At 34.4% G+C, this 13,601-nt stretch overlaps 3 protein-coding genes across 3 annotated transcripts; 2 read left to right on the top strand and 1 right to left on the bottom strand.

Annotated features, from left to right (window-relative positions):
• Positions 1–576: 576 nt before the first annotated feature.
• LOC144551496 (glutathione S-transferase F8, chloroplastic-like) lies at positions 577–1,837 on the top strand. Its single transcript, XM_078299466.1, has 3 exons — positions 577–842; positions 949–997; positions 1,112–1,837. Exons 1-3 carry the CDS (start codon positions 693–695, stop codon positions 1,585–1,587), a joined length of 675 nt encoding a protein of 224 aa, XP_078155592.1. The 5' UTR covers positions 577–692; the 3' UTR covers positions 1,588–1,837.
• A 3,686-nt stretch (positions 1,838–5,523) lies between these two features.
• On the top strand, positions 5,524–7,238 carry LOC144551956 (glutathione S-transferase F11-like). Its single transcript, XM_078300066.1, has 3 exons — positions 5,524–5,720; positions 6,105–6,153; positions 6,523–7,238. The coding sequence occupies exons 1-3, from the start codon at positions 5,571–5,573 to the stop codon at positions 6,981–6,983; spliced, it is 660 nt and encodes a 219-aa protein (XP_078156192.1). The 5' UTR covers positions 5,524–5,570; the 3' UTR covers positions 6,984–7,238.
• A 321-nt stretch (positions 7,239–7,559) lies between these two features.
• On the bottom strand, positions 7,560–8,787 carry LOC144552052 (protein IQ-DOMAIN 1-like). The gene is made up of 2 exons (XM_078300147.1): positions 8,231–8,787; positions 7,560–7,929 (listed from the first exon to the last, which is right to left on the bottom strand). The coding sequence occupies exons 1-2, from the start codon at positions 8,750–8,752 to the stop codon at positions 7,693–7,695; spliced, it is 759 nt and encodes a 252-aa protein (XP_078156273.1). The 5' UTR covers positions 8,753–8,787; the 3' UTR covers positions 7,560–7,692.
• Positions 8,788–13,601: the final 4,814 nt, after the last annotated feature.

The raw sequence follows: 13,601 nt of genomic DNA, 5'->3' as shown, positions 1-13,601 counted from the left end.
TTTCTGGGCTTTATGATGCATTGTTTGCTGTAATTAATTAATACTTCAGTTGTTTTGTTCCTGGAAATATATTTAGAATAACAAAGCACTTAAGCAAATTGTTTATACTACTAAATCGTTAACGCTTGGGCCTAACAACTGATTCAACTGCATTTAAATTTAGCAAATTACAGGCTTTACATGATAGAGGCTACCAAACAAATTACAGGCTTTACTGCTAAATAGCTGGTTTCCCCTCTTAGCCTCAGATAATTCCTTGCTTGTATAATTTATCAGTCGAATTCAATCTTGCAAACATCGTACTAAACTTTGGTTAAATATCTAATTTAGAGTTTGTAGCCTGACTAAAGTATCTTCTTTGCCTCACTTACATTAATTCCTCTTGTCGGGCAGGATCAGCAACTCAAAAGCACAAGACACTATCACATGCTGTGGTGTGTTGTTGACCTTTGACAGCAATGGTTTTAACTGATAAAAGTTTGTTAAGCTAATATAAAACCTCCAAGCAAGCATCTAACTCTTTCTTTTGCTTTGCTATGTTCTCTTTGTTCTTTTTTCTTTTTCTTTTCTATCCCAGTGAGCAAGAAAGAATAGATTTCCTTCCTGCCAATCTTCCATAAATCCCCTTCATGGCACTGATGCCCTACTATCTCATATTTTGCCAATAATAACAATTAAACCAAAAGACAAGAATGGTGGCTTTGAAGGTTTTCGGCCAACCGGCATCAACCGATGTTGCAAGGGTGTTGACATGTCTCTTTGAAAAGGATCTTGAGTTCCAACTAATTCGGGTCGATAAATTCAGAAGGGAGCACAAGATTCCTGAGTTCCTCCAGCTTCACGTATGTAAAATTAAACTGGTCTTTAACTAATTATAAATAAAATTAGTTATTTTTCTTTAAGTATTTTCTCAGTATTTCACTGTGCTCCTTATCTGAGATCATGTAGGATCCAAGTGGACAGGTGACTTTCAGGGAGGGAGACCTCACTTTAGTAGGTAAGAGGAAATCTGTTCTCTTCTTGAACTACATCTGTGTATACAAATTTTAATAATTCTGAGATTCTGAAGAGAAGATATTGTAACTTTTACTTCTTTTTATTTGCAATGCAGATTCAAGGCAGATAATTAGGCATCTATGCAGCAAGTACCCAGACCATGGAAATAAGAAGCTCTATAGTAACGGCTTCCTCGAAAAGGCAAATATCGAGCAATGGCTTCAGTCTGAAGCCTTGAATTTCGGGCCACCAAGCTCTGAGCTTGTTTTCCACCTGGCCTTTTCCAAGCCACTCGGCTTAGAATACGACATGGATGCTATAGAAAATAATGAGAAGCGCCTCTCTAACATATTGGATGTGTACGATCAAAGGCTCAACGAGAATGAGTACCTAGCTGGTGATGAGTTCACCCTTGCTGACCTGTCGCACCTCCCTAACGCACATTATCTGGTAACTAGGTGTGAGAGGGGAAAGAAGCTGTTTACTGAAAGGAAGAATGTGGCAAGGTGGGTCCAGGATATCACGCGTCGTAATTCGTGGAGGAAGGTTGTTGAGCTGCAGAGTGAGCACCCCGGTCCACTCGAAAAATAAGCCGAGCTGTCTGAACATTTGTGGAATGGTACTTCTGTTGTGGGGTTTATATATCTCTGCATGTTTGTTTTGCTGCTTTCTTTTAATCATAAGGATGTTGCTATCGCTTTTATTTAATTCTGAATAATAATGATGCATTTCTAAAGTGCAACAAGTCGTATTATGGGCAAGGATTCAACTGAATCTCTTTGTCAAATGCCTTGTTAGCTGTAACAAAACACAAGTAATAAATAAAATCTTTTATTATGAATTTCAGATTGTTTAGGTGCTGTGTCAGTTTGTTACCTGCCGATTTAACAGAATCATTCTGCTAGCTTTTTCTCAAATTACTATAATATCTCCTCCTCTTAAAAAAAAAAAAATGTCATCTTGACATCTCTTTATTGTAATGCCAAATTTAAAACAACATAAATTGATGTTTTTCAAATTTTATTGTAATTAAATATTTTTACTTTCAATTTAACCACATTGAGATCTGTAAAGTTATACTATATATCGACCAGTGTTAACCTAGATAAGTTGTTGGTCAATCAATATAAATTCAGTGTCATCCTAATTAATCTACTTCAAATGTTAACTTAATTTTTATATAAATATCTCCTTGAAAATACTTTTTTCACATAGAAAAACTAGCACCGACCTACATGATCTGAATACACAGATAATTTGACAAACTCAAGAATCTTATAAATATTTAATTCATATGCAAAATTAATCTAGCAGGCCGTTGTATTGTAAGATTAATATAAACTTTAAAGAACCAATGGAGAATAAAATATTATGGCAGTCAATACGGAGTTCATATCCTCTCAGGTATTGCAGAGGATTACTCTCATTTTACGGTTTGAGATTAAATTTCAAACCGGTTTGGGATTTGGATTACCATAGAGGCAGTATTATTGGACTTTGAGATTCGTGCCAAGTTAAAAAGAACAGTCCAGATCTAGTAATTCTAAATCAAGAGCTAACAAAATCAACAGACCAAAATTTGACAATTTAACCCCTCTAATGTATATCAAATTTAAGTTAAAATTTCGTAACTTTTTATAAGCATTGAGATGCTTTAAAATATATCTCACAGTTTATATTTGTTTAAGCACAAATAAAAAGGTTTACACGTTTCACATCAATGACCATTGGCATTTGATCCTCCTCTGTATTATAAAAAAAAAAGGTTAACACGGTTTAGTATATTGAGGCGTACCAGTATCTGCTTTTATCCGATAAAGATGCACATGCCGCAATGTTTTTGTACTATACTGAGGCTTGTAATGCACATGTCGTAATTTCCCTATTTTTAAATTTACTAATCTACTCATTCCTCTAATGCCCCTATCTGAATTTTTTTTTCTAAAATGCATACCTTTTTAATCCGAAGTACATATTAATTTAATTCAGTTTGAAATTCTTTATAACAGTTAGGATAATTTTCATAACAATTCGACTATTATATATTTTGACTATTATTACCAATAATTTTCAAACTCGTTATTGCTATTGCCCTTCTCTCTTATATATCCTGAATACACATTAATTTCAGTATTATAACTTAATATATAGTTCTTTCAATTGAGATGTACATTTATTTTATCCGAAATAAATACTTACATATGTATTGATTTTTCAATTTTAAAAGGTAATGTACGCGAAGTTTGCCTAACACACCCTACATTAATTGCAACGTACATATTCATATAATGTAACTATCACGTTCAACACTACTTGATCAAGGACAGTAAGTAGTGATGGGAGTAATGTAACACATGAGAGGTTTCTTTATTGAGTGAGTCTATGGTACTATGCATATCACGGGTTGTTACCGTGCTACAGCTCTATATTCGAGTTTTCAAATCCTAACGGTCGATCCGAACCGTTCTTCTTGTTCTCCATATTAATATGTGTTTGAAGACCAAATTTTACATTTTTTGAAAATTTTTTACTATTTTTTTAGATATTTAGAAAATTACTTGATCTGAAAATTCTGGACCATCCAAAAACAGTGATTTTCAATAAATCTAAAAAAATAGTAAAAATTTTTCAAAAAATGTAAAATTTGGTCTCCAAACACATATTAATATGGAGAACAAGATGAACGGTTCGGATCGACCGTTAAGATTTGAAAACTCAAATATAGAGCCATAGCACGGTGCCAAATCGTAATATGCATAGTACCATAGACTCACTCTTGTTTATTTCTCTTTTTCTATGCTTTAAAGAAAAAGAAAAGAAATATAAATTCTTTTTTTAAGAGCTTCTAGCCACACACTTTAAAAATAAAAGCTCCAGTCCAACAACACTTAAAAAATTATTGATATTTCTTTTTTCATCGTGAGCGAGGCTGTGGGTAAAATAAAAGCTCCATTCCAACTCGAACTTTGGACCTGTGGGTAACTACAGTACTGTGACTTTTTCTTCTTGCTGTGTTATCATGATTAATTTGTGTAAAGTAAATATGACTTTGTCTCCTTCATTATTATTTATCGGTATTCAATTTTTGTAAATTTGTGTTGTTCTACTATGTTGTCGTGATCAAGTCAGATTTTAACATACCATGATCAATAAAGACGGAACTAAAAAATTGAGATAGGAGAGGCTAAGTAAACAAGTGTTATGTAATTTCATTTTATGATCAAGTCAAATTTTAACATGCCATGATTAATAAAGACGGAACTAAAAAATTGAGATAGAGGAGGCTAGGTAAATAAGTGTTATGTAATTTCATTTTATGAGGAGAGCTAATAGTATAATTTTTTGTAAAATTAAAATAAAAAACTAAAAAGTTCCAATTTCATTTTATGAGGCTCCACATTGTTTCGTCCCTTATGATCAAGTCAATTTTTTACATAATGAGACTAAAATTGTAGGCAATATATGATTCTTATACAGAAATAAAGACGACACGTTAGTCACATGGTGATCAAATGCAGCGTAGCTAATTATATTTAGTCATATTTAACTGTTTTTTCAAATTTAAATTTGCTTACAAAAATTGTATGGAAATTATATTGTAAATTAAATAAACAAAGGTGTAAAGTAAATTATGCGTAAAAAAATGAATATGTTGTCTGGATTTTAATTGATATTTTGAAATAAATAATGAAACAAGTTTTATGTGGTTATGGTCATGTTTGGTTACGCATCGTGTATATATATTATTATATATCATGTCATAACTAGGTTGGTTCACGTGCCGTGTCATATCATTTTTCTTGGAAGTGGTCACGGTGTGTGACTGGCACGTGTCTAGTCATAACATAGTTCTTTTAAATTCCTTGTATATTCACTTGATATATTGAAAAAACTATGTAAATTAATAAATTTAAATTATAGATGTGTTATGTTCTAAATTATTTTAAATATAACTTGTATCAAATTGATTCAATTTAAAATTTGATAAATTATTTGATCATAGAGCCTTTAAAATTGTCAAAACTTTTTTCTTTTCTTTTTTGACAGAAGACCGAATATTTTTCAAATCGATTCATATTAAATATGCGTGCTATTTAAGAAATGAAGATCTCATCTACAATTAATTACTTATCTAATTTAAACAATATATATATTAAGAGATCAAATAGATGTATATGAAATTATATTAGATGTTCTATTCATTACTTAAGTAAATAAAAGACTATGCAGGTAGTATATTAAATGAGATGAGAAGACCAGATAAAAGCAATTTACATCGAAAAATTAAGGAGTGCTATAATGACCAGATCTGATTCTGAGTGAACAACAATATCTCTCACAAAAGAAAGTTAAACAACAATGATGTTGTACAAACTCGAAAATTGCAAACTTGATCCTTTCTCTTTCTCTTTCACTTTAGTTCTTTCTCTTTTGCTTTTTCATTTCTCACTTGAGAAGCAAGGCATTTCCTTGCTCATCCCGGCAAGTATATAAGCACCCCCATAAATTCATAAGACCTCACAGCGCACTTGGAAACAAAAACCAACTTATCAATTAACACTTCACAAGAGACAATGGCTAATATTAAGATTTTTGGGTCCCCAACCTCGTCTGAGGTTGCGCGGGTGCTGACTTGTCTATTCGAGAAGGATGTGGAGTTCCAGCTCATCCGTGTCGACACCTACCGGGGACCGAAGCGCATGCCCGAGTACCTCAAGCTCCAAGTATTGCTTTTGTTTTATCATCTTGTTTTTGTTCCTAATTAAAACAACAACAAAAATTTAACTTTTTATATAGAATTTTCCAGTATTTGTCATTTGTATGCGTTATGAAAACATTCGTAACTTGTTATCAAATAAAGCATTTAGCATCTGCTCCTATAGTATTATTGAATAGTTGTTTGATACAGAAAGCGGATGAAGTCCATGGGCCGATCATTCACTGGGCTTGATCTGGCCCACATTTTGATCCACAAAAGGATAAAAGAAAAAGAAAAAAACACACATTTTGCAGAACTATTAGTTATTTATTCTTCTTGGCAAAATAACGACAGCATATATAAATAGTAGTATATTATTCTAACCAAGTATTCTTGTTTATATATGCAGCCTCGAGGAGAAGCACTCACGTTCGAAGATGGCAAAGTGACCCTCGTTGGTAAGAAAACATGAAGTTTCTTCCAATTACAAGTAACAAATTAATAATTAGTTTTTATGGTACGGGTTAAAGCAACAGTGTTTCTATGATAGTCTTTTGTAATTGTAAGAGAAAGTACTCTTATAGTATTAATTAACATGAAAATGAGAGCAAACAATTGAAATATTATCAACAGTATACTATGCTAAAGTTTCTTACTACAAGAAAAACAAATAGTTTTCTTAAATAAATCTCATTTCATCGATGTAATGTCATCAAGCAAATTACAACAAAAATAAAACATAGGTAAGCCGTTGAGGTTTTAATTATAAAGCTCAAATGCACAGGGCAGTTTTCCTAAGGTAATATGATAATCGCTTTATGTCACAGAGTCGAGGAAGATATGCCGCCACATTGCCCAGCACTACGCTGAGCAGGGCTACAAGAACCTTATTGGTACCGGGGCACTTGAACGTGCCGCTATCGAACAATGGCTCCAGACTGAGGAGCACAGCTTCGACCCACCCTGCTCCAACCTTGTCTTCAGCCTCGCTTGCAATCCGAATCTTGACGAACAGTGGGTCGAGAACAACAGCAGCAAGAAAGAGCTTGAAAAGGTCCTGGACATTTATGACCAGCGGCTCCAGGAATACCGCTACTTGGCTGGTGATGTGTTCACGCTTGCCGACTTGTCCCACTTGCCCAACACACAACGCCTGAAATCTGACAGTCGGTGCAAGGCTCTGATCGACACACGTGTTAATGTGAAAAGGTGGTGGGGCGAGATCTCTCGCCGTGCCTCGTGGCAGAAGGTGGTGGCCATGCAGCAGGAGCCTCCCCCAAAAATTTGAGCGACTTCGCATGATCAAAGGAAAAGTCGATCGGATGCTGTTACTGTAGTCTGCTTAATAATTTGTTGTGTAATGTTTCATTGGATGTCATTCAACTCCTTGGAGAAGTTTGAGATCTGATGATGGCTTTTTTTTTCTCTTTTGCTCATGCTGTTAAGCACGGTGCCTTTGGTTCATGCTTTCTATTTTCGCTCTTTATTTTGAAAACTGTGAGTGGCTTTGTGCCAGAATAAAAAGTTTGTCTGTTAAGTAGTACTTGTTTGTTCGAGTTCAGTCGTTATTATTTAAAAAAAATATGGTGTTGATGCAATAAGAGTTAAGAACTACATAAATTATATTCCTTCCCGTGAGGAAGAATTGGTACTGTTTATCTCATTTTATCATAATTACTTGTTGTATTAGCCAGATTGTTTATTAAATTACTATTAGTTAATTACAATTTGGGTGCAAATTTAACTCCATACATAGATATATGATTAAATTGCTACTATGTATTAAGAGAAAATATATGAAAACTTTCAAATTGGAATCAACACACCACACTTCCATGTGTTTATATATAGATATTTACTAAATTGAATAACAAATAATTGGAAATTCCAATTAAGAAATGAATAGAAAAAAAGAATGATCAGTAACCAGAGTCGAGCTTTAATTAAATTACAATAACAAATTAAGACAAAAAATTAAGCAGTAAATCACCATTTAATTACGCGCTTCCGAGCTTTGAAATTGTTTTTGAATCTGGATTTTCCGTATAGTAGGATTGTAATAGTTGTGCTTCCTTGGACTTGGTGAGCAGCTGCCTGGCCCGGACCCGCACTTGTAGCCTGACGAGTGCTTGCATGCAGTGGATCGCTACTTCGGCCTGTCGCCTAACGTATGCACCGCGTGCCACAGCCTGTAGCTTAACCAAGCTCTTCAGTGCCCTAAATGCACGCCTTGCCTACATACACAAATTTATTTATTTTATTACTTGATTTCTATGAGTGCTAGTATATATATAATTAATCATAAGGTTGCATAAACAAGAAGGGTAATTATTGCATTGTAAATTAGTGATAAATTTTGTACTCAGTAACCGGAGCAAAAGATGTGATGCATCATGAGATGCTAATCAAATGGAAGCACACAGACGGAAATTTTGATTTAAGTAATCATCAGACCAAATTGGGTTAATTGCATTAATTCTGCATGGATCCCTGTTATTTATGTTAATGCAGGGAGAGGGATGGAAATGTATGTACCAGATGAGCCCTGAAATATGTCTGTATGGTAACTGCGGCTACGTCTTCCCTCGAAAACCCCTCCTTGACAAGCAAGCTATACTCGTCATTAGAACTGTCGCCATCCTCTGCCTTCAATGGAGTTGCTGCCGCTGCCGCTGCCTCAACATGCCTGGGGTTATACACCTTCACCTCATTATTTCCCCCATCCATAACTGGAACAGATCGGCACGGAGATCGTGACATGGTGTGCCTAAAAAGGCGGAACCAACGTTTCGACCTGCCCAGCTTTGCTTGCCCTTGCAGTCCCTGACGCCTGCGTGGGGTTCGTGGAGTGCGCCCAGTACAGCACATATTCTTTGACATAGGTGTTTTAGGTGTTTTAGGTGTCTTGGGTGTACGGGGTGGAAGGCCGGGTTGGTGGTGCCGACCGACACAACAAATGCACGCAGCTGGCTTAGATGACCCACGCCTGGCCACGCCGTCTCTCTGCGGCTTCCTTTGCTGCGTACTAATGCAGCAAATGGGGCTGGTGCGGGCCATGGCTTGAGAATTGTTCTCTCTTGATTTTGAGAATGGGGCAGGATAGTGTATGTGTTGTAGTAAAGATGATTTATACATAGAGCAGATTATCAATAATATATATGATGTGGTAGCCTCATTTGTATAATTTTAATTTTTTTAAGAGCGAATGAGCTTGTGCCAATGGGGGGGGAGTACGTGGGGGGCATTAATTCTAAACGCGGATTGGCAGTTGTGACCAAGAAAGCCTAAACATAAGGACCGTTCGATGTTACTCTGATTGATTTATTACATCCTCCCAAGTACGAATCTTGATGCATCATGTAGATGTACGGTTGGGATCCATTAGGCAACAATCAGAGGACGTGGACACTGGACAGTCGACTCAAGCGCGCACATAAATAATTAAAAAAACAAAAAAAAAGATTAATGTGGTTTTGATCTTTGAAGATTAGCAGGATAACCGTGTGGGATTTTCTTAATAAAATAAAATAAGAAAATGATATCCGATTGAGGTACTGCCTTGCACGAAGTCTACTAGCTAGTAGCCAGTAATGATCAGAAATTTAATTCTCAAAAAGAGATTTTAAAATCACCTTGGTCTTGAGTAATTTTAAAAGAGAGATAAACAAAAAGAAAGAGATTTTCCATTTTGTTGACCGGAAAATTCTCTCTTTTCTAAACAATATATAATTTCCTTCCCCATTATTATTTGTAATTGAGAAAATAAATATAATTTCTCTAAATTTAATGCAAAGCAAGATGTGCTTCTTGTAATTATTTATTAATGTCAACGCCAACTCGCCAAGGGATCTGATTGCAGTTGTCAAAGACTCTGTTCAATGGACTGGGTTATTTACGGTTAATTAAGGCCCACGTTTCAGAATTGGGCCTAGGCCCACTAAAGGCTCAAATTTACTTTGTGATGGGCTTAAAAATAATATAGGCTTTTCAAATAAAATGCATTCGCCTGGGATTCTCTTTGCTGCTAATATTGGGAGCCCATTTTTATGTATGTTTGTCGTAATTGGAATAATTAACTTATTATGAAGATGATTATAGGAAAAAAATATAATTGCGCAAATTTTCATTCTTTCACATGATTAAAAATTTGGTTATTTTTTGTTAGGTTGGTACTGAATTTGTTGTCTTGGAAAAGAGTTGTATCAACTAAAGGAACACAATTTGGGTCTGAATTGGTTCTTTCCTCTCCTTTAGGAAGAGCCAAAATTGAACATTTTATTAAATACTATCATGCCATTCACGTTTAAAAGGTTGCAATATTTTTAAGGAAACATGTTTCTTGAAAACATATTCAAAACAAAAAGTAGGCTATTCGCCTACTACTTCCAAAAAAAATAAGCAAATTATGTTTTCGGCTCAACATAAGTAGAAACAATAGCCCATTTAAACAACACATTTCTCTTGCACAACTTACCTGAAAGTATTAATTATATGAGAAATTGTAAGAGAATTATGGAATTTCTAATTGTTTTGTACAAAACAAGTACATTAGACATGTGAAAGCATCTTGCATTTGGGAAAAACAAAATGCACAAAAATGCAATATTTTCTTCTAGATGACTTTTAAGTGCGCAATATTGCGTATTTTAAAAGGTGTGATGTTTCAAAATAACATTTATTAATTTTCTTTCATTAGAAGTGTAGCTAGAACACTACTTATCTCGTGATCGATGTGTGTTAAAGCAAAATATTTTTTTAAGGGAAAAAAAAAACTGGTCTAGAAGGTCTATTACTGAGGTTAATTAGAGGCCAATTAAGAATACAAGTGCAGTAGTTATCCACAATCCTTTGCCCAATGACAGAGAATAGTGAGGTACATTTTTGTCAACAAAATATTCTCTCAAACTAAGATTTAGAGGTGTCAATGGCACCCTTTTACCCGTTTATCCAACCCGTATCATATCCGAAAATACAAATAAGGATAAGATTTTTTTTCTCGTTAACTTATCGGATATGGGTAAGAGTAATGATTTTTTTCGTTATCCTATCCGTTTTTGTATAAGATAATTTTAAAAAATAAAATTATATTTGTATGAAGATGATATATGATACATAAAATTTTGTATTTTATTAAATTTTCATAATATAAATTAGATGTATATATTCATTATTATTTTTTTTCTTTTTTTTTCTTGTTTTAAAAAATATTTTATCGAAAACACAAATCGAAATGTCAATAATATTATTTTATTTGTTTAACTCACACGTAGTGTATTTGAAAAAAAGGTAAGAATAAAGATTTTTTTTCTTTACTATAACATATCCGGATATGAAAATGTCTTCATCCAACCCATACCGTCCCAGTTGACACCGCTACTCAGATTGGTGTACCAGTCATTCGACCAGGACTTGAGATGAGATAGGCAACTTAGTAATTTCACAGCTAACATTTTACTCGCATAGAGAGGAAACTGGTCAACGTTGACCTAATTGATTCTGCGCGTGAATCATGTGCGTTATCCATATAATAGAGCAAAGTCTCTGCTCTGAGTTCTGCATCCTCTCTATCTAAATCAGCAGGACCGTTAGATCAACACATAAGAAGCTTTCTAATTTAGAGATTGTTAGTTTTGACTTTTGAGATTCAATATGGATGTTGCTGATGCTGTTTACTATCTGCAAATATATACTTGATGAGATGTGAAGTACTCTGCATTCAGGAGCGGAACCAAGATTTGAGTATAGGGGGATTATGTAAAGTTAGGGGTGCTAATACATATAAAATAAAAAATAAGTAAGAAAACTAGTTGATTAACTCTCCCCAAATTCCATTTCTTCTACCGTATCTAGGTACTTGATAATAAAATTTTGAAAAGTTGGAGTGGCTTAGCACCCCTAGCTAAGTCTATGTTCCTCTCCTGTCTGCATTAAATCAATCACTTGAAAAAATTTATATTTTAACAAAAATTTGTGAATTGCCGAATTATTTTTTTCAGCACCTTACCAAATTAAACGGATTTCCAAATTTTTCCAAATTTTACTGATTTTATGAGTTATATCTGAATTTTTATAAAAATTATTTTTTGTTAAAACTTAAAACTTAAAATTTTGTACATATTTTACATGAACTATAAAAAAAGATATTATTTTTAGGCTGTGCTTCAGAAATCTTAGAGGTAGAGGGAACGAACGGGAAGGGAAGGAAGGGATCGGAGGTCTGTTACTCCATCTACACCTCGATTTGAAGGTGAAGAACTTGAAAGAAATTATACAGCGAATTCCTCTTCTCTCCCCTCCATTCTCCTCCCCTCTAATTTTCCTCTAGGAGAACCACTCCGGTCAGATTTGGTCTGCTGACCTTTCCTCTCCTCTCCCGTTCCTTCTCTTTAATGAGCGATATTTCTTTTTCACTGGAGTAAATCCTTAAATTACTATAGATCTTCTCGAATTATTTTCAAATCCTGAACATGTTACTACACTTGAAGCACAGGTGCAAACAGCTGCTGCACAAATCCAACCACAAAAGACGGCCATAGAAGATCCCATGACTAATGTTCTTAGATTGTTTTCCGTGTGAGACAAGAGAAAGAAACCAATAAAAAATTTATAAGAAGAAAGAAACAAAGGAACAAAGAGAAAATTTCTCCATTGACATGGTAATGAAGTAGTGACATGTAAAATTAAAGATCATGACATACTACATATTCTATATATATTATATAATATAAATGTTTAACTAAACACGGTTAGCTTGACTAAATGTCCCTTTTTCAAGGAAACAAATCCGCATCCTTCTCTTCTCTATAATACCAAGGAGACATCATGTCCTCATGGTCTTGGTATCTATATATATAAATACATGCAACTAGGTGTTTGGTTGGTTTTATATATAATGGATGACACAGTCTAGATTAAATTAGCTGGCTATTACACACACACAAGGACAATTTACTGTTCACCAACAAAAAATAACTTAATGGTTTACGGCCGGTTGGTTTTTGTCTGGAAACACAAAACATGAAACACGTACATTGTATTCCCGACATTTTTATTAGTATTCAACATAAAATTGAAATTATTAATTATGCTTAAGAATTCTATTTTATTTTTAACCCTTTTAGGTCATGTTTGGTTGTGGAGTAACTTTAATCCCGAGTAAATTGCTTACTCCAAGTCAAGGTGAAGTAAGTTAATTATGTTTGGTGGAGTAAGGTAAACCACCTCTCTAAGTAGAGTAAGCTAAACCAGATTAATTCAAATCTTACTTCCACTTACTCCATCAATTTTACTCTTTGTTTGATAGATTAAGTGTAGAATAAGAAGTTTAATCCACTCCTTACTCCACAACCAAACATGACCTTAAGGATTAATTTCTTATTTACTCTAAAACTACTGTAGTTTTTTATTTACCCTTGAAGTATTTGTTATATCTAATAAATTCCTTAAACTCTGCTTACCCTTTCCTATTTACCCATAGAGTTTTTTTTTTTGAGAACTTGGTAGATGCTACCAAGATTGTGTTAATAAATGTGTTTACAACATCCGTCTCTAATGTATTACAAGATTTTTTATGCTATTACATCAACATGACCCGCTTGTGAACCCCTTCCCAAGGCCCGATTTCTCATGCTTCCAACTCTATTACCACAATACGTACTCCACAGTACCGCATCCTCTCTTGCTCGGTTCACAACTACCACTGTTGGTAACTTGACTCCTCGAAATATGAATTCATTTCTTTGTCTCCACAACGACCATAAAACTGCCATGAATGCAGTGGCCCATTGCTGCCTATTTTGCCCCTGTGTCTGACCACCGATTCGAATTGATGCCTCCCAAGTATCTATGACAGTTGGTGCGTGTTGGTAGAGATTACGACACCTTCCCCATACCTCCATCGCATTAG

The sequence above is a fragment of the Carex rostrata genome, chromosome 3 (assembly GCF_964058835.1).
Source record: "Carex rostrata chromosome 3, lpCarRost1.2, whole genome shotgun sequence".
Taxonomy (NCBI): domain Eukaryota; kingdom Viridiplantae; phylum Streptophyta; class Magnoliopsida; order Poales; family Cyperaceae; genus Carex; species Carex rostrata.
Note: the sequence above shows the minus strand (reverse complement) of the source record. Positions and strands in the feature narration are given on the sequence as shown.